Genomic DNA, 26448 nt, shown 5'->3' with positions numbered 1-26448 from the left:
AGAGATTCTAAGTGCCATGCCATAAATTTTCAATACCCAAAAGACTCCTTATAGTTCAGAATTCCCATTAAGGTTTGAAAGAAAAGATGAGAATTCACTACCTGAAACTTAGAAAGGTTAATACCTTGGGTTACAGAACAGGCGGCAAAAAACTGTGTTACCTCTCTGCTGATATCTAAATTATAGTCTTGAGGCTCCAGGTCTGTCTCTGTCACTGTGACTGGTTGAACTTTTAACCATTCATTTTCATCCTTGTCTTCTCCACGAATTGCCCTCTCAAGTAACTGCAAATCAAATTCTTGCTCTCGTTTCCACTGGTAATAGATACAAAACAATTAACAGCTTTCAACCATACTGCCAAATTCATCATGTAGCAATGTACATTACTACTGCTGTGAATGCTATGCTGCTGAAAGAATCCACAGAGTAAACCCCTTAGCTGACAAGAACAAGAAAATACAAATGTATTTCTTGGAACATATGGTTGGGAGATTCGATCTCTATGTGTGCTGCACAGATTCTGGAGTACTGTTTAATTTCATAGGCAATGCTCAGCAGTATTAAATTCTAACAAATGTACTAATCACAATTTCACATATGCTGATGAACATGGAACTTGCTACACACAAACATCTTTGGAAGCACAGATGTCAATACAAGTGAGTCTACAGACTGACTGACTACTCCTCAGGATCCTAATCAGGCAGAGCTCTGTGACTTTGAATCACTACACAGAACGGGTATTTCTATTGCAGGTGGAGAACTCCTACTCGAAAATGTTGTGTATCTTTTTAGGACAATACTTAGGATTTAAAGCTGATAATATTTTATGTACTAGCATTAACTTGTCTTGAATTCAAAAATAATAATTTAGTAACTTTTAAGCTCTCATGACTTTGCTAAAAGCAGTATCTAGCCCCCTGCAGAGATAAAACATCTTTCACATTCTGTCTTTACACGGTAAATATTTAGCAGTAATAAAATCAGAACATATTTAAATTAAGCAGCGTCCTTTAGAGTTCCCAAAATCATTGCACAGTAGCTCCTTCACAACTACACACATAAACCCAGGATTTTTTGTTCAAGAAATTGAGTTCAGTTGCAGCATCATTACATCCAGTAGATCTCAGCAACTCTACCATGCAGAGCTGAAACATGGTATTAAAAGGAGTGGGAAAGAGAAGGGCCAAAAAGAACAACAAAAAAAATCACCTCCTCAAGCATTTGAGGTTATCAATAGAACATGCCACTAAATGTTTCTTAAAAATATCTCCAGTATTTAGTATTTCCATCACAAATCTTTGGTTTGTTTTGGTTGAAGTCTGAACTTTGTGTGAAGTCCTCAGACTTCATTATGCTACTTGCATTCATAAACCTAACTGAAACCTATTCATGCACAAGCTCTCAATATTCACTCAGAAGACACTTCCATGTATATTAAAAAAGTTAAATAGCTATAAGGCAATTGCATGTCAAAAATTAAGATGTTTCTTTACAGAATTCGAAAGAGAAAAAAAAATGTTTTCTCATACAAGTACTGCAAAATAATTTCTCTACTCATATTAGAACCAGGCCTGATTGACATACTATATTTTAAATACACAGTATCATTTTCAAGTGACTATGTATAGGTAAGAAAAAACATCAAACCACTCTTACAAAGCAGTATATTTTTATTGGCTTTGATGTTGCAACTTTTACATTAAAAAGGCATCGTATATAACAAATGAATTCACGTACTGTGATCAATACTTAAAATGTCATACTGTACTTGAGACCTGACTGATTAAAAATTAGAGTTACACATACAATGCATGTTTAAAGCAAATGTTACACACTGAGCAGCACTTCAGTTATGCATTTAACTGTTTGCCATTTTGGCTGCTAAGTAATTTTAACGCTGTAAGTAATTGTGCTATCAAACATGCTTTCTGCGTATCGAAGCCCTAAGGTACAAGAGATGACCTCTACAAAACATGGCTAGGGCTGAAAGGTTCCATTTTGATTCTTTACAGCAGGAAAAGACCAAGATGGCACCCAAATTTATAGATAAAGTGTTTGCCACAAATGTTAATAAGGAGTCTTATGAAAATGTTTACGTTCGCCTTGTGTATGTTACGTAAGTCAGGAAACATAAGCTCAGATCTACCTCTAACTAAAATAGGAAAATAACAGTGATACTATAGTTCTACAGTTCCCAAATATTCTATTAGCTTTAATAAATTTGTGACTGCAAAACAGAAGACAAATTAGATGAACGTCTCCAGGTAGTGCACTCGTATTTACTGGGAAAGTAAATACAAACAACTGGCCATAAATTAGTGCTACTCAACAGTGGGAACAAAAGGCTGAATATTATAGGGTTTTTCTAATGCTAGCAATTGACACACATACTAAATGCAATTAAGCCTGGTAAAAATTGAGTAGTCAGTTAGAAGTTTTAAAGTAACTACAAAATTCTGCAAATTAAAAACGAGCAAACAAAAAAAAGAGGCATTAGGTATGATGAGTGACAAATCTAAAAGCAAGAGATCTTGTGCAATGAATTAGGTAAAACAAGGTGACCATTCTAAAGCTGCAGTGGATCAAATAAAAAAAAAAATAAAATTAAAAAACCACAGCAGAAGTGCAATTACAGTACAAGCTTGGTTTAGCACCAAGTGAGCGACTGGGTAACTTCATCAATTAGAATTGCTTTGGTTAGTACCCAAAACATATCACTACAAACTTAACGTCTGTACAGCATTTAATCTCAGAATGCAACAAAAATCCTTTTCTTTAGCATCTTAAATTTGAGCCTTATTAGAATATTCTACATTTTGAGCTTTAAAGAAGAATTTGTATCAATTAAAACACACTAGCTCTTACATAAATTTCTAACCAGTATGATTAGGTTCTAAAACTGATTATCCATTTATCATCACTTTAAAAAAAAAAAAAAATTAAAGAAAAATCAAACACCCCGCACCTTGGTCTGGCATTACCACAACTATCTTGCAGCCTGATTTATGAATGAAGAAGAAAACTACTCATGGTGAGTAAGAATATTCTAAAAGGCCCATTCCATTATGAGGCAGTTCTAAAACGGTACAAACTTCTTACACCTTCTAAACACATTTCCAGTAAGAGACAATCGTGTCTCTGAAATCACTCCAATATACTCACATCTCCACTCAGCACTTTGACCCCTTTGCTGAACCTGCTACATACACTGTAACTACTCATAAAAAAAGATCAACTGTTACTCTCATTCTCTGAACTCATTTTATACTGTATAATAGACTAATTTAGACTAGAAGCATCACACACACACTCAAGTGAAAGTGCTTGCTAGGAAAAAAATAATCCAAGATATTTTCAGTTTAGTCCTTTTAAGGCATATCTAACATACTGAGCCTATGTCTGCAGAAATGGGCCTGATGAAAGACCGAGCTGACACAGACTGCCTTTCTCCTTGGCTAAGAGTCCTCTTGCGCTCCCGAACTAACGCCTTCTGATGTCGCTTCATTCTTTCTAGCTGCTCCTCTGCACTCATCTTCCCTCTTTGGTGGTCTCCAGAGTATAAGCGTTCCAAGGCACTCTTTGGTCTCTCCTGTAGAAGTCACAAGGCACATGAAACACATGTTGTAATTAATACTTTATAGGAAATAAAAAAAAAAAACAAACAACCAAACAAACACATAAAACTTCCTACCTTATTACTATATTAACATGATTTTGTCCTATTATTTTTGCATATTTCAACTCTATATTTTCTATTAGTAGTGCTGATTTTACAGTCTGAAAACAGTCTGGCATAAACTGCCTGAGAGATCATCACATCATATGGGGGTTTTGTGACTGCTCTAGCATGCGCTCCTCTGTCCACACCAGCAGCTTGAGGCTTTAAAAACCAAATAAGCCTTATTTTAAAAATCTATTTCAAAGACAAAAAGTTGTCTGTCTGCTTCCTGATTCCTTTAACAAAGTGAAAAATTGGAGATTTTATTAGGTCACAAGTTTTGGTCCTCTCCCATACTATTACAATCCCACTTCCTGTTACGTGAAACATATTCTGGGCTTAATTATTTTGAACAGTTCAGGCACTCACCTTTAGATCTTTAATTAACACTTACCTTGGACCTGTCCCTTCGAAGTGTTGCATATGATGAAATGGCAGATGACTGGTGCAATCTGGAAGTTGATCCAGATAAACCTTTATAAGGAAAAAGAGAATGCTTTAAAACTGAATGACAGACAAAATGAAGACACAGGTCTGATTTTTTTTAACTTATGCTTTTTCTGTGACATTCTGGTTACTCTTTTGTCTCATGTTTCACATGCTGCAGTTCAGAAGATCATGAGAGGCCTAAAAATTCCTTTCAGCCACAAGCAATGTGTTTCAGGTTGCTACTGATGAAAATTCAGAAAGATCTACAATGCCTTAGACATTTATATTAAATGAGGTGTGGGGTGAACTCATCTGTACAACAGTAGACAAGCTGTACAAATAAACATGTCTATGCAGAATATCAAACCTCAACACTCACAGTTAGAAAGGAAAGAAATAAAAAAAGAATAGCTATGAAACTAATAGCTCTTCCCCAAATATCCTCTCTATCCTCATTTGTGAAACAGTTACAGGACTGTAGCACAGTGGGGATGGAGGGTAAAGTCACATGTAGTGTCTGGGGGCATTTTATGCCTATTCTTTATTGCTTTCATTTCAATGTCAATATAAGTGTTTAAAAAATACCCGAGTTTGTAAAAGATCACACAGAAATTATGAGGAAAAAATAACTCTGAATATAGGAGGCATTCTAATAGCTAATTTCATGCCTTGCTATGCCTTTTTTTAAGCATTATATATTAAGTTGCTTTGCAAAAGGCTGGTTGTCTGTAATGGCACCATTAAAATGCCCAAAACCTCAAGTCTTCCACAGCATTGCAGAGTCAATCTAAAATAACGATCTGATGATAAAGACCATCTCCAGAAAACCCTTGGAGAGAAAAGCTCCAATACAGACTGTACTGTTAAAAATCAACTACATAAATTCCTGGCTCACCACGGGTAGGTAATGTCTGGTATCCACTGTCAGAGATTATTAAACCACTGGAAGGCTGGCTGAGGTCACCACCTATCATTGCTAGTTCTGGTTCACTCATGTATGAACGCAGTTCCACCTGCATGGAAGAACACTCATCAGCTCAAATGAAATCACAGACAGCAAGTCGCAATCATCTTAAATCCTAAAGCTCTGTTTCTAGATGACCAGGTCTCTCTGCCATTATTACACAGCACAGATCTCTCCCTGTCAGTACTATCTCCCTTCCATTGTATCTCTCTCCTCATTACAAGGCCTAGAGGTCCATATATTTTACAGACAAGAGTATCTTTTATTGTAGGTTCACATATCTTTAAAGTGCAGGTGTATGTAGGTGTACGAGTGCTCACCCTATAATCTCCATTTACATACTGTCCAAGTTCTCTGTCTCTCTTTCTTTCATCTGACTGGCGCTTCAGGCCCCGCACTGACGTGTGTCTGATGACAGTGGCTTCTCTTGGGAGAGGTGGGACAGCTGGTGGCTGATCATCAGGACTGTACAACTGAGGGAGAGGAGGTCTGGGCGGTGCTTCATCTTCCTGGTAACAGGAAAGCACAGGTATTTGGCAAACAGTCTGAAAACAGTCTGGCATAAACTGCCTGAGAGATCATCACATCCTATGGGGGTTTTGTGACTGCTCTAGCATGCTCTCCTCTGTCCACACCAGCAGCTTGAGGCTTTAAAAACCAAACATGGCCCCAAAAGCAAACAACTAATTAACCACAAAGCACGACCATGCACTGGTATATTCTACACCAGCACGTGGCTACTGTACATAAAGCTGCAGGTAACGCACATGTAAGTGCTATTGCTCAGCTTCAATACAAACCCCTTCAGGGTCTCCCTGTTGTGCCTCCACGCTGTGTGCACTTCACAGCCATGAAACTTTCACTGTTTCTGCCAGAAGTAAACAAAACGTTGGAAAATGAACCTCACGAAAGCAGTACTTACAACCTTTGGCTTGAGCTTCATTGGTGACTGAAGAGGCGGCTCGATTTTCTTCAGCTGCTGTGCTTGGTGCTGTGCTCTGGCCTGGAAATAGGGCTGTGGATACAGCCTAACCTCCAGAGAGGACTTAACTGGACTGGGTGGAGAGCTCTGGGGAACTGAGAGTTTGCCCTCCGCAGTTGCGAGGGAAGCTGGTAAGGAAGGCACTGAAGACTGAGAAAATGAAGGCACTGTTTTTCTCTCTAGGGGAGAAATATGCAAACGTGTTTTGTGTTGTTTCTTATCAATAACAGCACAAGAATAGCAATTAACATCCTCAGACTTCATAATACAGCCCTAATACTCTGCACGTGGCTTTGAACACAAACGGGGGTGGGTTTTTTGGACATAGAAATGTTTGATTGTTACATTACAGCAAAGGTGTAAAACATTTTCTTGATGAGGATTCAAGCAAACTTTTCAGGCTAAAAATAAAAACATTCACTTAATATCATCCAGTAAAATTCTTTGGAGAGGGCAGTGAGAAGGAAGGAAGGAAAAGCCCAAGAGCCATATGAAGTCAGTTCATACACTGTAACTGGCCCTGTACCACAGATTCCTTTAGATGTCTATAGATCTAGACAAGGCTAAGCACTCACAGCCATACCTTAAGAAAAGTAAGATCTCATCCTCTCAGAACTATTTTATCTCTGTATGTAAAAGGTAAGTAAAGATATATTTAATATAAAGTGAATTTACAGCAGGAGTTAACAGCCTTTTGCTATCCCAGTGTGTTAGGTCTTTTCTTTGAACCATAATAAAGCAGTTGAAATGCAGACCACACACACTTTTCCTCCTTTTCCATGGCTGATGTTGTTGCTCTGCTCACAAAACACCTGCCTGAAGATGGAAGGGGAAGGCAACTGCAGCAAGGGCACTGGGCAGTGTTCAAGGAGGAAAAGAAAAGAGGGGGGGAAGGCAGAGAAGAACACAGAGAGGAGCTCCTGAACAAAATACAGAACAGATACTATGCTGGTATGAGCCTGGTATGTGACAGAAACTCTGCAACTTGAAGAACTTTATTATTTTTCTTCCCTTTTTTATGGATTGTTAAATTTTAGTGCCATCAGTATGTGAGAACTAAAAACAAACCTTTTTGCCACCTCAACCAAAGGAAAGACAAGTTAATGAGCTCAACCAACAAAGATTTCTGATGCAACCAATAACAGAATTAACTGGATTTTCTGTAGTAGAACAAACTTCTCAACAGTTTGCACAGATCTAAAGGGTCAGATGCATTTGTGTATTTGTTATGCTTTTTCTTCTCCTTACCTGGATTCTTGATGGAGTCTACTATGGTTTTGTAGTTTGTTTTATTTGCACTCAAGCCAGCTGTAACATCTTCAATTCTCCACAAATCCTTTTGTATTTGTGTTTTCTCCTGATACATGTAGGAAAAGAAAAAAAGAAAAATAATCTAATTTTTTATTTACTATTGGCTTCTTCTCCCTTTGATACCAAAACCAAACTCATGTTTCAGAACTTACATGAAAACTAGAAGAGAAATAAATAATTATTTTTAATCCACCAACAGAAACCAGTGTATCTTGCCTACAAAATTTATTACAGCATTTTCTGAGTCTTGGAAGACTTCCTGTAGAAGACTGGGGGAAAGAGACACCTCTGCATTTTTTTCATACAGTACTCTTTAGGCAACAAAACCCTAGCTTATTGTTCTACAAAAAATGAACTTACAGAACCTTTTCACTTGAACTTTGTTCTTAAATCCTATACTAACACACAGAAGACTGCTGAGTCAACCTTCCCAACCTCATCTTAATACATTTAGGGGAAATGGCCAATATTAAAAAAAAAAAAAACAACTCAAAACAGTATAGTCTCCCTGAGTACTGCCACAAGCTTCCTAATGGTTTTTCATGGATGAAATACAAAACCAAACCTAAGTCAGAAGAGCTGACAAATTTAATTTCTGCTAATATTTGGGCTGTTAAGCTTACTGGCCATGACGTATTATAGGGTGAAACAATATATTGCTGCTGTTCCCTGGTCCAGTCTCATCCTGGATCCTGTTTGCTTTGCTGAGGCTTTCCAGGAGGAAAGAAAGGAAAGCTTTGTCTACACAGTCTGGACTCCGTCTTTCATTGCATCTTGCAGCCAGAGGCCTTGGCTACTGAAGCCAGCACTTCAGTCGGGTGTTCACTGCAATCATCATAAATAGCTATTCTCATCTACTTCATCAAAGCCTGGTAGTTCTGCCTTCAAAAATTTGCATTAAAAAGAAACTGAGCCAGAACAAGAGGAAAATATTATTAAAGAAAGCAAAAGGCAGTGAAACACTTTGGTTAAGAATTGCTTACAAACTGCTGAAGAACACTAGAAATCTATCACCTGCCATGAGCTGCAAAATAACCACTAATTAATCCTATAAGCCTGAAAGAGAAAAACTTCAGTAAAAGCTCTTATATCTCATAGAGCTTTGAAAGGCATATAAATTGCTTTCCACTTTCTGTCTTAGACCAGAAAATATGTTCAGCCAGGTTACAGATCAGCAAACAGGGTGCCAAGAACACAAACATTTACATGATGGAGAATGTTATTTCCCTGTAGTGAACGATGGGATGTGTCTTGAAAGATTGTCAGGATACAAACTATAAATTTGAACATTTAATTTCATTTTTCTGAGATTAATCATACTACAAAGAACCAAATGATGGATTTACAATAATCAAGCCTCAGAACTGGTTAAAAAACTCTACATGTACAAAAAAAATGCTGCTACAGAAACAGAACAAAAAATGTTCTGTTAGTAATCTACAAAAGCCAGGAGATTGTTTAATATTATTTTTTTCCCATTACTTAAATATTGAAGAGAATATTTTAGATCAAAAATGGACTAAATGTAAAAAATAAACAGATTAATTTATACTTAAATTATGAAAGGCAAGATTGCTGTTTACGAAAGGGTATAAATATACTTTATGGGCAAGCATGAAAAGGTAACTTGGAGAGATAAATGGATTTCTCTTCCTTCATAGAGAAGCACAATTTAGGATGGTTTATAAAACCAGAGGAGAAACACTTGCCAACTAAAAATATTATCACTGACAAAATACTACATCTCAATTCATTGCAGCATGTCTGGATCCCTCCAATCCTTAAGCACAAGACAATGAAACTACACTCTCAAAAGCAAGATCTACTCTGACTGAGCTGCTTAAAACATTTAGTTTTTAACCTCTTAATTAATGCTATATAAAACCAACATTAGCTGTTTCCTACAGCAACTTCAGCCTGGAAATTTACTGAATTTTTCATACTATTCCATGAAGACTGCATTTTTTCAAATACAGTGTGTACTTATTTAGTGCTCTTGGAAAATACTAGATAAACAATCTTGAGTCTATAAACCCTTGGGCAGAGATCAAAAATTCTCTGTTATGGGTACTTAAAGTGAGACTTCTTCGAAGGAAAATACTTTTAAGAATATTCAGTAGTTCGTGAAAAAATCAGCTCCCCTCAGGATCTCCAAAATAGGGATTCAGAAACATTTTTTTAAATCTTAGCCAAAGATAAACATATCTATGCATACATATATGTATAAATATACACACACAAAATGCATAATGTGCATGTTTGTGTGTGTGCATGTGCATTTTTTTTTCTAATTATGTATGTGACCTGCGATGATAATAGGACTGACAACATTTCTTCTGTGCAAGCTGCATTCCTCTCTGTATCTATTGCTAACCCACATGCCACACATCCAGTATTTTAAGCACGTACAAGCACAGCTGGAAATGGATGTATTTTGTTTAAATCTGTAATTTCCCTTTGTTAAACAAAGTAACTTCATACAGGGACCATTTTATTCTGAAATACCCCTGGGATTTTTTGGAGGGAGATATTCTACAGGTGAGCTCCATGACATACTGTTCTGGCTCCAGAAATTTAATAAGTTCTCTACACTCCAAAATTAAAAACAAATGTAAACAGACTGAAGGTTGACTAAAAAAGTTTTAGAACTCTTGTTTTGATAAAAAACATTTATCTATTAATAGTGAAAATAAACAGACTTCAATTCATATCTAATCAAATATTTGTTGCAAATAAAATTTTAAAATTTAACCAGTGAGCTCATTTGATTCAGGATATTTGCAAAGGCTAAGATTTGAGCAAAATGTTTATATTAGCTTTGCTCCTTTTCTGTAGTCTTTTAAATAAAACTGTTTTGCTTAAAAGCAGGAAAAACAATTCAGACTGTATTCCTTGCCCTAAGAATAAAATCACCAGTTGTAAGCAGCTATGTAGAAATAATCTGGTATGTCACTTCCAGTTCAGCCACCAGAATAACTTAGCTTCAAACAAAGCTTCTTTGTAAGATTCAAAACTGAATAACTGAGTTAAAAACGAGATGCTTTTCAATTACTGATGGCTGTTAAACACTTATTCCACTTCACAAAACAATCTGCAGTGATAAATCTTCCATAAATAGAAGAATATGACAATAACAAGCTAGTGACTGATGTTCTTAAAAATGGATAAAGAAGCCAACAATGTCAGATCAAATAAATGGAGGAGTAAGAAGTCCTGCATAGTCTTATAAATTAAATACGTTATCAATGTCAAGATGTCAGCATGTCATAAAAACATAATAAAATAATGACAAATTTGCATAGACAATTTATGAGAAACTATTACACAGGCTGCAAGATAGCTAGTTACAGCACAGCTATGCTCTGTTCGGTGTCTGAACTTTGCAAACTAAACTATATGACAGCTGAACTAAAGGCAAAAACTACAGAGAACTTCTCTGAGGTAAGACCTTTCAAGTTCAGACAGAAAGGTCTCAAAAGTTAACCAGTGTCTTGACATGGACTCACCTGAGATACCAATGTACTATTCATCTGTTCTTGTAAGGCTTTTTTCAGCTGGCTCACATCCTTTTCTAATTTCAGATATTCATTCCAGGCATTTTCCATTTCCTGTTAACAGAGGGAATACTCTGGTACAATCTTACAATAAACTCCAAATCACTCTATCCATTCTCTAAGTGAGCACTGAGTGTTTTTAAGATAGTGATGTTCTATTATAAAAAGAAGCAAAAAAATCCATTTTGTAGTCTACATTTTTGCTTGGGGTTGACAATACACTTCAAAATGCTTTACAGCTTGTAAGATCAAGACTCCCTAGTTAAAAACTCTTGACCAGCTTTATCACACAAACCCATTTCCTAAGCATAAAACTGGCATGGACTAGAATCTGAATGATGACTAATATGCTCTGAAGGAATCTACTCCAGTTCCATTTCCTTTTACTTTACTCCTCTGTTTAAAACAAGTCTATAACCGAAATCTAGTCACCTAACCTAGAATTCATGTTCTGAAACCCAAAGCAGGCTATCCTTTAGCAGTTCTACAGAAGACTGTTACAATGGCATTAGAAGTGAACAAACAAGCAGACACCCGGAAAATAAGGCTCTCCAATCACCCCTACTTTACTTAGACCATTTCCAGCATCCATGGCACCACAGTCTGCCTTCTGGCTCAAAACTGAGAAAAATCAAGTGTCTGGAGCACTTCTATGTAAGGAATGATGGAGGAGACTTTTTCCCTTAAGTCTGGAAAAGAGATCACACTTGGGAGTTGAGGGGAAGAAATAATAGAGGTCTACGAAACCATGAGTGGCATGGGGAGACTAGGTAACAACTGAATGTTCCCATCCTCTCTCACACAAGACTGAGGGTCTATCACATGAAACATATATATGTCAGGCTCAAAACAAATAAGAGCAAGTGGTTGACCACATACTGGAGAAAAGAGCTGTGCAGTACCTTGCCAAATGACGTTTTGGATGTAAAAAGTTCACAGAATTGAATAGGAAACTGTACAGATTCTTGGAAATAAGATCTACTGAGGATTACTAAATAGACCAAAAAACCCCTCCAAACAGTCTCAGGAATCCTCTGAGCAGAAAACAGTTAGAAGCTGGATTGGTTATGATGGAAAATACTACTCACCTCTCCTACCCCTGCTCCTCCCTAAGCATGAGCTTATGCCCACTGCTGAAGCCAGAGCCCTGGGCTAGAAGAAGCCTGGCCCTGGACCAGTGCAGCCATTCTTACAATTACTTGCTACTCATGCTCTCACTTAAATTTTAAATGCTGTCTGTGAATCTCATACATCTACAGGCACAAATGACTGCACATATACATTAAAATAATACTGGCATTTTAACAATTGGATTTTACCCCAGCAAAGGTGTTAGTGTAATCCTAGAAACAACCTTATGAAAAGCTAGTCCTATATTCATGAAGAAGTAGGAACAACGTAGTGGGCACACAATGCTCAGGGTTTAATATATTCTCCTCCATAGCAAATTCTAACAAATATTTTTATTAAAAGAAATGCAACAGTAAATTGCATTTGAATTTAAGTCATGATAGCAATAGTAAATTTTGACCAAAATATCAACACTTTCCCAATTCTTTTTCCTCTGGAAAAATACCATGGAAATGCATTTATATATTCAAAGGACTAGATGAAAGATTTGCAATTTAAGCCACACATAAAAACGATTTATTTGTTTTTTGGGGGGGGGGGGGGGTGAGAGGGAGGAAAGGAGGCTGGGAGTGGGAAGGGCACATGGAAAAGGAAAGCTGGAGAGTTTTACATTTTTTAATTCTTGTTTAGAAACCTGTACTTCAAGCAAAGCAGCTCAGAACAGGACTTAACTCCCCGATGCAATGAACAACACAGTTTTATTTTGACTGCATTTTAATTATGATTTTCTTGAAACAACCAAAAACCACATACCGTTGAAACTTTGGATATTTCAGCCCGAATATGTATGAGATCTTCCTGCAAAAGTTTCTGCTGGTAAGAAATTTTTTCTGAGTGTTGTGGTTGGTCTTTGTACTGTTCCATCTGCCTGTGTAAAACCTCCAAAACTGACTCCAGCTGATCCTAACAAAGAAGATGGCAGTAAGCTTAAAACATTTACGTGGAATTTTAAGGATCTACCTATGGGAATATAAGAGTTGTTTTCCATGCCCCCAGTCTTCCCTATAACCCACAAGGAATTAGGGTTGGTCTCCTGTTTCAGAGACTACGATGTAAATGAAAAAGTGCAAGAGCCTTAATTAACTGCTATAACCAAAATTATCTGATATTTTCCATCAAATCTTTCCATTAAGATGCCAAAACTGTGGAAAGCACAAAGCACTGGGAGGGGGGTTTTTCTATTTAAAGTCTGTACAAAACCATAATTTACAGTTTCAGAAAAATTCCCTTAAGCAGCATAGAACCGTGACAGCTCTACCACAGCACAGCAGCAGCTCTTTATTTAACGACAGGTTCTCATTCACTGCTGTTGTTGAATTAACCATGTGAGGAGTCCAAATGTTGCCTAAACCACAAAGCAGGCCCAATGCTTTCCTTCAGGACTCAACACTGATCTTTGCACAGTAGCTCTTCTAAAGGACCAACCTGGAAAATACTTTCATTTTAGAACGGATTGCTTTCTGAACCACATTGATTTATTGACAGCCACAGGTCAGGCAGTGAAGCAGATAAAGACAAGGAAAAGCAAATAATTTTGTTATTGTTTACTGTTTGAACTCTGGCTTGAATGGACACAGAGGAAAGGACGTAGGCTCCAGCTACAACCTTGTCACATATGTAAACATAAGTTTATACTCGTGTCCAAAGAAAACTCCTACAATGCAAGTAGCATCCAGTAATTCAATTTTCTGTTCCATATTTTACAATTAGGTAAAAGTTGTTCTTTTATTTTATAAAGCTTTTTTTAAAAATATACTTACTTTGTTTTCCTTAAGGGCTCTTATTTTGTCCTCCAAGTCCTGCAGAATTCTGTCCTGCTCGCAGAAAACGCTTAGCTTGACCTGAAAAGTATTTCATAGAAATACATCATGTTGGATTTTAGAAACCAAGCAGAAAAATCTCCAACAGCAATATTTTACCCCAAAGAGCATAATAAAGTGCACATATAGTACAACATAAAGAGCCAAAATAATGCAAGAGGTTCTGAAGTGGTATTTGACACTTACATCAATATCACTTTCTGCAATCTTGACAGGTTTGCTACTTCGATCTTTTAACGTGTCACGTCCTGTCACCTAAGAGGAACAGGTTTTAAAGATCTGAGAAATTCGTTGCAAACTAAAACCTAATCACACTTCAACAATAAAACAAAAGGTTTTGTTAAAAATTCATCGTTATTAACAAAGATGAGTAAAATTTTGGATGTAAGTCTTCAAATATGGCTTTAGTTTTTAAAAAATATTATCAGAAAGGTTTACTAGTTTTATTAGTCTATTTAATAATTCTTACTGTAGCTTAAAATTCTGTACAAAACAGCATAATCCCACTTGTCTATGGACAAATAGGTCCTGTTCCTGCAAAACCCAATATTTTTAACAGTTCAGCTTTAATAGCTTTCTTGATGCTAAGGGACTTGAATAGTTCCTTCAAATACACAGCTGTATTAATTAATGACTAAAAAGACAACTTTTTGGCAACTATTTCATTCTAAAAAGGATGGTCTCTTCCATAGTACAGAGTGAATGTTATTAAAGACAGATTGCTATAAAAGTGCTATAATGGAATTAAATGTCATTAATCTACTTTGACATGTTTATAATATACCAGATCTCTCATTCCACAAATCACTGGTTTCATATTCCACTTCTGGAGAGAAGATTATCTTCTCACGTAACACAGTTGTTAAATCAGCACAGAAACTAGACTATATTATACTTTCAACCTTCACAACAATCTTAAAGTGAAGGCACGTCTATCTCTGTAGGAACGTTTATTATTTCCACTGTCTACGTGGGATCTTTTTTGTGCATAAATGAGGTTAAGAAAATGGCAATATAATACAGCTCATTAATCATACAGTTTTTAAAAGCCCTAAAATCTAGTGACTTAATATTACTTGAGTATATTACTTTTCAAGTTTTATTAAAGCAAATACTATCTTACCAGAGAAACATCTGGCATTTAGTAGTACTCATATACAGTATATTTCTATTCATACACGGGCAAGAGATTATAAAGAAAAATTCACCTAAATATTGTCTTTAATAATAGCAGAGGTTTTAATATGAGAGCAGAAGCTGCTGGCTTTTTTGACGGGTTAGAAAGGGTAGTTTGCTTTTTGCTGACTGGCAATCTCTAGACTTGGAGCTGCCAAGTTCACTCATGCTGGCTTTCTTAAGCAGTTAGACCTTACTTCAAGTAGAGATGAATATTTGATAGAACCTCAGTTTCTTATCTAACACGTTATATGAACTTAACCATCTACACCTTGTGGTTTCAAATAACAAACTAGGTTGAAGAGAGGAGAGTATGGTCATCATTGATGTTTACTGTCTTCTCCAATGGCAGACCATTCAAAGACTTTATCATGAGTTTTCATGTGGTGAAATGTTACTTCCCCACCACCAAAATCAAAAACATTACTTAGTGCCTCTCAAAACTTTCACTTTTTTGATATTTTCATTTTCAGCAATTATGTGGTTTATGTAAGGAAAATAGTTACTTTCAAAAGTATTAATGGAATTATTTAAATCATAAACCCTATGCATAACAGTAAAAAATCATTAAATACAAGCATAAACACTAGCATGTCCAAGGAAACATTTTGCATATTTAATTACCTGCAGGCTAAGAGAATGCAAAAGCCTTTTTCAAAGTAATGGAATTAAAAAACAAAGTCTACAGTTGTTTTTTTTTAAATTACATAATCAGAACTGTAAAGAATTTGTTAATTACCAAGCAGTGAGCATGAGAACATAATGAAGATTTAGCATGCTTTCACGTTTTCAAAATTACACATAGGAGTCACTATTTGACACAATCATGTTCAAAACATGAGAAAATGAAACCAAACACTAAGGTCAGCCATAGTTTTGCATACAGACTCCAAAAGCAGAGGGAAGGAAAAAAATAAAGAAAAAACAAATTCGTCCAGCAAGCGTTGCTGTTTACCATAAGACACCTGGAAAGCCAGAATATGTAAACACTGACTGCTACTTCAAAAAGCAATGGGATGAGCACATTTCTGATGCAAGCAGTCTTACATGTATACTGGATAGTAACCCTTGTGCTGAGTTCTTTAGCACTTTGTATATCATGTTGATCAGAGGTCCATTATTTTCTATCTGTTTCAAACAAAAGTTTAGTAATAGCTTGTTATAAATGTAAAAATGAAATGCCCCAAACGTTTTAACTCCAAACTCCCTGAGAGCAGTAATCACACGCTCTTATGTCACACCAGTCCTTGAGGTTTATAGTCAGTATCATCTGCAGTTACAGAGGCTATAACTGGACATCTACCCATCTTCTTATATTGTAGGCACAGTGTTCATCCAACCCTAAGACTTTTTTACTTTTTGCAAAACACACAGACACACAAGGATTTGCTCAGCATCGCCCATTTGCAGCTTCAAGAATGCAAGACATTCATTACAGCAAGATATTTTCTGTACTGTCATTTCTAGTAACGCTTGCACCAAGAGCTCTGTACTGGTAATCGGAGCAACCCAGTTAAAACCTCAGTGAAAAAAGTTATTTCAGTGACACTTACCCTTCCTCCCATAACAAATACCTACCATGCACTATTTCCTTCACTACCTCTGTGAATCAAGCCTGCACTAGCAACCTCTTTCAAGTGCAGCAGAAATGGAACAGCTTCACCTGTGGCAGTGTAACTGCAGAAGAATGAAGCAGGATCACTCTTGAATCGCTGAGAGGGCCCCAGGTTTGCTTCAACTGGTTGTACCATCTATAGTGACACAAGCTTTCCTGCACTTCCTCATCCATACTTTCTATAACCTGCTCAGGAATGTTTGTAAAGCACTGAAGTGAGGCTGCCCATCCAGCCCTCATTTTAGCCTGCTTGAACCTGATTTCATAGTCATGAAAAGGGAAGCTTGCTTCACCACTTGTGTTTCACCTTTACTTGCAAAGTCATCTTAGAAGCTTGGGGAGAAAATTGAGTTTCTTTCCTTTCCTCTTCCTTTTAGCTGTTCTAATACAGGGCCTACCCACTTCAGAGATAAAAAAAAACCAACTGTGGAAACACAGCTGGGGAGATGTGTTTATGGAAGAGGCGTGGTTATGCTATAGCACAGAGATACACGACTTCTTTCACACTCATTACAACAATACTTGGGAGGAAAAGTTCATAATCTAGGGGCAGTAATGTTAAAAGAAACCTCCACAATGCATGACATTTGGCAAGTTCAAGACTATCAACAGTCTTTCCTCCTAGCATGAGTAAACAACTTTTAGACTTTTTTTTTTTTACTACAGAACTAGCTCAAATTTAAGAGAAATCTACTGAAGTGGATTAATATCACTAGAGCATTTTTATTTCATTTATACTTATGACAATACACTATACTGTTCAACAATATCATCTTGGTAAAAGATGAAAATTATTTGTTAGATAATATTTTTAAACTCTTAAATAACAAAACATAGGCCTGTATAAAAAAAAGAGCTTTGGGGGGATGAAACATAAGTAATGACAAATTAGTAAATGCTGTGCAACTAGTTACTGTAATCAGCTCTAATATTATGGTATGCATTATGCAGTTAATTGCTTAATCACTGTTCCATGTGGAAAAGTTATATTTCAAAGTCTCTAAGAGAGATCTGCAGAAATAATGGATTCAGTGAAAAGAAAAAAGCTTAACTAGAGTTCTAAAATCTTTCTGTTTGAAATTGTTTAATCAGAGTGGGTCTAACTCAAAGCCCAATGAAGTCAAAATAAAGTCTTGAATTAATAGGCTTTCTAGGCCATCAGTGTCTTAAATGGAAGGTACCATGTACATTAACTATGAATTTGCCATATTCCACCATTACCAAATCAAAATACAACTTGCTTAGGTTCATCCAGCACTCTATTCTTTTTTCCTCACACAGCTAAACAAAGCTTCTTTACATTGAGTGGCAAAACACAAATTTTGCCAATACAAAAACACCTTCTCAAATTCCACATGGTCTCTTCAGTCTCTCAGGAATCTGATTTGAATTTTTACATTTCTGGACCACTACTGAAAGGAAGTTATTAAGAAATGCCCATTTTGAACATTTACATCATTCTCATGGGCATACACTTGAGTGTCAAGATTTTCAAAAGAGAACTAATGCCACCATTAAGCTTCTACCCACAGAATGGGCAGGTGCCGCCTCACGTTTCTCTTTCTGGCAAGCTCCTGGGAGAGCAAACAGCTCTTTATGTCCCAGACTGCAACAAACCCATCCAGATGGAATCCACTAAAACATGACAAACTTATTCTAATAATTTAGCTTAGCATCTAACATTTTCAGAGGGTTAAACTGTGGCCACTTTAAACGGTGAAAACTGTTGTGTTCTGTAATGGACAAAACACAGTGTGTATTAATAATTTCTCAAATTGTAGGACTTTTAACATTGAAATTTGTGATAAAATTCAGCCAACTACTTTGTATACAGTTACATTTGGCAAAGCCATGAACAAACCAAGAACAATGCTTAAAGTGAAATGTGTCCAACCAATTTTAAATTTTTACATTAATGACTACAACAGTTTACATATTTGATCAATTAGACTATATATACCATATAAATGATGTGATAAATATTCTATCTTTATATAAATCTATGACACTATACACGTGTAACAGTTATTACTAATATTTTCCATTGATATATTTGGTTATATATTCAGCCATTAAAACATCAGATAAAATTGAAATACACATGCTACAAGATCCAGTGAGGGCATCAGTGAGAAGTACATACACACAAACAATAACAAGATGTCAAATTTCACTCCACCTTGATTTTCAGAAACATCACATGATTTATATATGGTGAGACATCCTACACACCACGGAAAGTGGTAGACTGCTTAGCAAAGCAAAATGATTATATGATTTGGGTTTTATTTTCTTCAAAACCTGCTATTAATAAGTCTAAATTTGCTTTCAAATTGCCAACTATGAGGTGCACTAGACACAGAAGTCATTTACTTTAGACAGATGCTTTTATGCTCAATATCATATTTTTAATTTTTCTTTTTTAAAAGAAATATCACATAACATTATTCAGGCAGATTATATGTACGGATGGATGGATGAATGCATGCATTGGAAATCTCTTATCTGTAACATTATTAAGACAATGACAAGTGCTAATTAATCACCACATTTTCACAAGAAAATAAGACTATAATTATGACATATTATAAAACCAAGGAAGAAGTCAGCTCAAGAAGATTTAAAGGGAAAAAGCTGGATTAAAAGAAAACTGTTCTAACTTAGAGGTGTTTGCTTTCATATTGGCTCTAGTGTTAACAGCTGACAAACATTTTTAATCAGTTTTTTTTTTAGCTGATTTCATTAAACCCACCCAGTATCATTCATCTGGAGTACCAGTACAAACAGAAGCCACAACATTTTTTGAGTTTGCATGTTAAATGTATAGTCACTACTATAAAGACACTAAGTTTTCTAAGCACAACAGTGATGGCAAAAGACACAGAGTTTCCATTTCTAAACAGAAGGTGATTTGAAAACCTGCTGGTACAAAGATGATACACAAAAGACCACTTTTTTAAAAAAAAAAAAAAAAATTTTTTTTTTTTTTTTTAAAAAAGAAGTAGATTCCTGTAAAATCTTACCTTTAGATCCAAATACTCCAAATCCTTTTTCAACTGGATGTAGGTGTCATCAGCCTCCAGGTAAGTACATAGGGAAAAAAACAATGTAATGTATTTGAATGTTTGAAACAATTTGAAAATACTTGGATTTGTTTTATATATATAAGAAAATGGATGAAATAGGCAACAAAATAACAGAAGTACATTAAGAAGCACATTTGTTCCACCAGCATATTGCTATTTACAGCTGAAGAGTGGGCAAAATAATTCCCAAGCATATTACAACCTCATGCAGACCCTCCAAACACACAGGTCTGAGGGTTTTTTCCACCTCTGATGAGACATGTAACTACCTGAAACAACAGAATTTCAAAAGTTATTTTTTCAAGATCAATTCCTGCTATCCCTTCACTGATAAAGTTATGGTGGTGTCCTCCAGCACAATGTGCCTCTTTGGGAAAAAAAGAGAAGACTTGTACCTAACAATGTCAGATGCAACCAGAAGCCATCATATAACAAATCACTAGAATACTTTTGATCACATTGCATATGCATTTTAAGATACAAATTCCTTTATTCAAATCAAGTATGAAATAAATTTTGTTAATAAAATACTGAAAAAGGTTTCACTTGTATAATTAAAGAATCCATTTTATCTCATAAGTAATAGCATTCAACTTGATCTTTATTTTTTATTGGTTCACCTGTAATTGCTACCAGCTTAATTTTATGCTTACAACCATCGAGTAACATCTTCATTACAGTCGCCTTAAGAAAAGCATGCACAGAAGTCATAACAAAGTAACATCTTTCTTCAAAAGAGATATTTGCAATACAGAACAAAATAAAGTTTAACTGTTGCAAATGTGCTTTGTAGTCAGGCAACATGCCCCAAAATTCCTCAAATTTTTTCTGCTGTTTTGGCAAGATTTTCTATCCCAGGTACACAAAACTTCAGAATAGAAGAAAAACACAACTATGCATTTTCTCAGGTTTTGAGCCAAATAGAATGTGTAGTTAAAAAAGAAAATAAAACCCCTTTATGCCATAAAATCAATTGATCACACTTGGATTTCTTTAGTTCACTTAAAATTCTTGTCTGATCAGCTTGTAAGCCTGGCTGAGGACTTGCTTAGAAACCCTGTCCATTTTTGGAGAAATCCCTGTTAGTATTGCCCACCTTGGTGTAATTGTTCTGTAGGTGAGGTAAGTCAGGAAATGAAACTTATCCAAATTCAAAATAACTCCTTTACTTTGGGGTCACTATAAAGCCTTCATCAGCTCCAGTAAGAGTCACCCCATTTTGTTCCCAGACAGCTCCATTTTTGAGGCTCTAGTAGGAACCAAAGAGCTCTAAAGTACACTTCTGTTTGATGCCACATTTACAAGTTTCATACATCAGTGCAATCAAGAGCACTGCTGATGATCCAAGATGCCCCTGAGCTTTTTGAACCACTGCTCACCTGCACAACTGACACAGTTACAAGCTCACATGAATGTACAAACTGGCCAACGCATTTCAATTTGCAGGTGACGCAGCATGGGGCACAGGGAGCCAACCCCATCATGAAAGCAGCACAAAGAAATGGTTTTGCTTTAGAATGAAAGTATCTAACATTTTAATCCACATTTCTGAAGATGCAGCATTTTCAGAAATAGTATGAAAAGGAAGTATACATAATACTTTGAAACATATGCCCTATAACTTAAAACGCTCATCTTTTCTAGCAAGGACAGCAGCAAAGAAAAACCACAAACGACCTGGGAACTGCAGAATACCAAAAGATGGGCAAGAAAGCACAGACTCAAGCATGCCACTGATGAAGCATTTGCAGAGTCACAGAATGTTATATGGCAGAGATGAGCCACGCAGCAGCTGACCTGATAGGTGGAATTAGTTGGCAAGTGCTGCAGTAACTGTGCGATTGTGTAATTTCGTATACTAGCCAACTTAGCCTGATGTCTCCTTAATCGAATGAGAAGCAATGTTAGCTCTTCAGGCTGCAGGTATTTAGACACATTGTAAAGAGGAAATTAGCAGTCTTCAGGGAGAGAACCGTAATTACATTTTTCACCTTAGTGCCCAGAAAGCAGTTACTTGACATGATTAAGCAATTAATTCATTAACTCTGCATTTGGTCAAATAAACATAAGAAAATTTGAATCCTCTAATAACAGACACCTCACCCCTGCTCACGTGGCAGATAACAGCAAAACTCCCATGGGCTGTCCTGGGAGCTGGTTAAGATCAAGTTCTCATTGAAGTTATTTATGTTTTAACTAAGAAAAATACAACTACTATGGAATAAGCAGGATTTTAAAGCTTAACTACAACACGAGGACGACACAAAAGGAGAAGAGGCAGCTCTCAACTTACCGACTTGCCATGCAAACTGGGTGCACTCACAGTGTGTGTCATGTAGCCCATGGCAGGCATGGAGCGTCGATCGATGTGGGTGGAGCTCTGGAAGAAGCCACAGCCAGAGTGGTAATGACTGTCTCAAGTGAGAGCTATGGTGCACTTGAGAGAAAACTCAGACCATATGCGCCCTTGCCACAGATTTTCTGTTTGAATTCATGGCATGCTTAGATCAGAGTAACATTCATGGACCAGCCAGATCCTCTGATGATTAAGTAAAACTCACAAACGAACGAATGCAAATTTAGGACTTGTGATGCCGGGCAGATCAGCAGATTCTGGCAGTGCAAGATGCTTCAGCAGAACATGCGAAGTGGTTTGCAGCATATAAAAAAATATTCACAAAGTTCCCCCCACCTAACGGCTCCCAGAGAAAGGCTGGTTTGCTTATGCCCTCCAACAGCAGGTTTGTACTCCCTCCAGTGACACCTGCGAGTGCCTCTTAGCCAGGAACACTCGGCTACTGACAGGAGTGACACCTTGTGGCAATAGGTTCCACTAATACCAGCGGGTTTTAAATGGCCATATTTGATCTGACCCTTTCTGCTCATAACATGAAAACCTTTTACCTGTCTCTTAATGCCAAACCTTTTATTGTTTTCTTGAATGCAGACTAAATGTCCCATGATTTATTTTTATTCCTGTTTTGGAATTTCATATAATGCTGTTTCAGTTTGCCTTTTTAAGTATAGCTGGGTGGAATTTAATAAAGCATCCCAAGGAGGGGGGAGTATCACATATTTCTGTAGACATACACATTTAAATGTAAAATGTTACTGTGTGCTTGCATATAAAAACGTGCGTGTTTTTCTCTAAATACTTTTACAGAAGTCACACGGAAAAGTTCTACAGATGAAGCAAACTGTGCTTCCCTATATTGCTAAAGCCACTATGACATAAAAAGAGTTTTACTTTAAAAGTAAAATTTATGCAGCTATGGTGCACAGGAAGGGAGAAGACATTCCTTCGTATGGGATGTAATGCTCCTTCAAGTTATACATAGAGAAACCAACATCTGGTATAACATAATCAAGAGTTAAAAAAAATACTAATTTCCAGTGCTGCACATCACTAGACTATTTCATCCCTGACAGAATACTATAAATTTATAAATGCTGAAAGATATCTGACAGCTACACCATATATACTCTAGGAAAAACATCTAAATTGTGCATGAAGCTGGCAGGCAACCTGAAGACATGGTCCTGAACCCACACTGGGTGTCTGAATTTACAAACCTCTTTGCAAATAGTTTCTCCATCAGAGACCATGCTTGAGGTCAAAGAATTAGGTGAACACAGAGGCTTTCATTTCCTCTTATTCCTGTGTAAGAGCTAACAAGAAAGTAAATTCTACATTGATTCAATCCTGAATTTCCCGTTTCCTTGGTCAGGGAAAGCCATGTGGAGTACTGAGCAGGGAAACCTCTGTCACCTCTGGATAAGAGGGTACAACAGTGTCTGCAAAAAAACCCACACTGAGACCAAAACTATTTTATTTTGGCTAGCCCACTGATGATGATTCTGCAAAGGGCTGAAACTATCAAATGCAAGGAAGACTATTATGTTCTCAGCTATAACTAAAAACTGAATGGGCTGTAAGACTAATAACAATAGCAAAACACACAGGGAAAGTAGACATGGCAAATATTGAAGATAGTGAAACTTCAGCATAATTAAATAATCAAGGAAGAGTTAATCCTGCTAAGTTTTAAATTCTTGCCTACCTACTCTGTACATTACAATACAATTTGTATATTTTATACATATAAACATATGCCTTACAGTTTTTGAATAAAAATATTCCAAACCCACGTGATTCTCCTTTCCTAACCAGCAAAAATTACTGGAGTCTGGAATGATCAGAAGTATAAGAGTTTTAGGAGAAAATTATTCCTTGTATTAACTTTTACAACTTGCACACAAGGAGGGAATACAATGACAAATGACTAATTTAAATCATCAGTGTATGACATACATAGAATAGTTTGTAATCAGGTAATAGTGTATACAAACCTTTACAGCATGATTTCGTATCTTCCTGGGTGACCCAGCGAAAGGAACATCTACAGCCTGTCTCTCGTCGGGTGGTTTAACTGTAAGCCTTTCTGCAGGAGTGTGTGGTCGCCTCGGGAGAAAGCTTTTAGGAGGTCCAGGTGGAGGAATATCAGATGGAGAGGGTGGAACAGATATTGACCGTGGAACATCTAACGAACTTTTTGACTTACCACGATCAATAAAGTCTGAAGAACCTACATAAAGCGGGGCAGTGGGGCTGCCATGTTTAAATTGCTGTCTCTGCTGCCACTCATATAGCTGCCAAACAGTCCCATCCTTATTTGCTTTCCTTTCCTCCTGGGACATCTTCAAGTGGCTGACGCGATCTTGCGCGTACTTATAGTCACTCGGCAAATTGCGGTTTGGTGGTGACGGTGAGCTCCCTGAAGGCTGCCTGGTGTTCTTTGGCAAAGTGTGATAGTTTTCAGGAAAAGGTGGATTGGGACCCTGACGTGTAAGAGTCTGATCAGAAGTGAGGCTGGAAAGGAGAGGGAAGGGTAAATTTTAGCGTACATGAATGAGTGGGAGTGACTGAGAAAAAAAAATCTCTAATGACGTTAGCGTAGGAGATATAAGGCACAACATACAAGAGTCATTTTAAAACATTTTACAGAAATATTAGCAAAGTAATATTAATGAAATCTACTCTGCACAAAACCATTACACTGTAATCATGTAAAAGATGGGAAAATACAGGCTTTTAATTTAGTATCAAACCTAGGATGACCTACCAGAAATAAATTTCAGGGACAGCAGCATTCTGTACTTAGACCAAACAGAATGTCAAGAACATGAAGGAATTACTGGTATGTTTAACGGATCTGTACATGAAAACACTTTTTCCCTGGAAGCCTGCTCACCACTAGGTGGTGCAGCAGACGAGCAACAAAGGCACCCTCACCCTCCTTGGCAAAATCTACCTTCAAGTGCAAGAAACCTCACCAACCACAGAATGAGCACCTCCGAGAATTTTTGTTCATGTGAATGAAGAAAACAAAAAAAGATAAGAAATTGCTCAAAGTCTCCAGGTCTGTATGATTTATTTTCGTCTGACCTAATGCTACTGATTCTACTGTTTTAAGCAACATAAGGATTTTTGCAACAAAACTCATTGACCAATGAGAATACAAAAGGAGGTGTTACATCCTAGATTTAGTACTGCAGCCACAAAGTACTTAAGCTGTAGAAATAAAATTATCTTGTAGATAGAGTTAAGACAGAACTGGCAGAAGCTTTGACAAGGAGTAGTTAGCTCCCTGGCCTACTTTGAAGATAAAATCCTTCCCATAGCTTAGCACTCTTTCCATAGCCTCTAACTTCTGACTCTCCATTTAAACATCTGGGGGTTTTCTACTTGTAGTCACTCACCCATTGATCCAGGCTCTCCAAACAGAAAACCATTCTGACAGACTTGTCACAGAGCAACAAGATAAAAAAATTAAAAGAAAAAAAAATACAAAAACACCACCAAAACAAAAAGCCCACAAATGAAGAAACTCGGAGCATGTTCATAACTCCACTTGGTAGGCTCCACTCTCCACATGAGAGGGAGACCTGCTAGTGTGCAAACTGCAGGAATTACACATGAGAGAAATGGCATTGTGGCAAAGAATGTGATTCTTCAGTATCCAAGAATAAGAGAAGCACGGAGAAAAGAAATGTTACCACAGTAACTGCTGCTCAGTAGCTGTCTACTTCTGCTTGCAGGACTTGACACTGTTGGGCTGTCTTGAAATGTGGACACTTTGAGAAGATATATAATCCTCCATGACAGAAAGCAGAATTACTGCCCTGTGCTGCATGGGAGATGACAAATTCATGATAGCTCTGCTCTCTCATACCACAGAACCTTGGCATCACCTCGAATTTCACAATAAAGGTTAAAGAGGCAACTCAAAAATTAGCGTTTAGTGGTCAAGTAACCTCTTTTATTTGTCTAGCTCATTACATCATGTGTACTCTCTGTGTTCTGTACTGTACTGCCTATTCTTCCCAATGAAAATCAAAGCAGTTGGTAGAAATGTGCTTTCATTAGATAGGAATGAGAACTGAGGAAGTTCTCAGGAGCAGGTATTGCTCAAAAGGACATCAGAGACAGGCATGAAGCTGGGACACACTCTTCTCGTGATTCATCTGTGGAAAAAAGGGGAAGGGGGCTTGACCATACCCCAGCCTGGTGAAGCCCCCAGGAAGGCACTGACAAACTACTAAATGTTGCAAACCCTCTGCGTGTCATTATGATCTATTTGGACATGAAAAGGCAAAGG

General features: G+C 36.9%; 1 protein-coding gene across 1 annotated transcript in view; it reads right to left on the bottom strand.

Moving 5' to 3' along the window:
- Nucleotides 1-3170: 3170 nt before the first annotated feature.
- PLEKHA7 (pleckstrin homology domain containing, family A member 7) overlaps nt 3171-26448 on the bottom strand; it is an 88771-nt gene continuing 65493 nt past the window's right edge. The window contains exons 9-21 of the mRNA XM_008937913.1: nt 24140-24659; nt 22083-22169; nt 19727-19780; nt 14099-14167; nt 13853-13933; nt 12846-12995; nt 10914-11015; nt 7345-7453; nt 6037-6275; nt 5435-5623; nt 5046-5163; nt 4116-4195; nt 3171-3592 (exon numbers count right to left, since the gene is read on the bottom strand). Coding sequence (XP_008936161.1) covers nt 3383-3592; nt 4116-4195; nt 5046-5163; nt 5435-5623; nt 6037-6275; nt 7345-7453; nt 10914-11015; nt 12846-12995; nt 13853-13933; nt 14099-14167; nt 19727-19780; nt 22083-22169; nt 24140-24659 — 2008 coding nt within the window. The 3' untranslated portion in view covers nt 3171-3382. The remainder of the gene's footprint in view (nt 3593-4115; nt 4196-5045; nt 5164-5434; nt 5624-6036; nt 6276-7344; nt 7454-10913; nt 11016-12845; nt 12996-13852; nt 13934-14098; nt 14168-19726; nt 19781-22082; nt 22170-24139; nt 24660-26448) is intronic.

The sequence above is a fragment of the Merops nubicus genome, unplaced genomic scaffold, assembly GCF_000691845.1.
Source record: "Merops nubicus isolate BGI_N331 unplaced genomic scaffold, ASM69184v1 scaffold7063, whole genome shotgun sequence".
In the NCBI taxonomy this organism is placed as follows: Eukaryota; Metazoa; Chordata; class Aves; order Coraciiformes; family Meropidae; genus Merops; species Merops nubicus.
The sequence above is the reverse complement of the archived record's forward strand: the minus strand, read 5'-3'. Positions and strand labels throughout refer to the sequence as shown.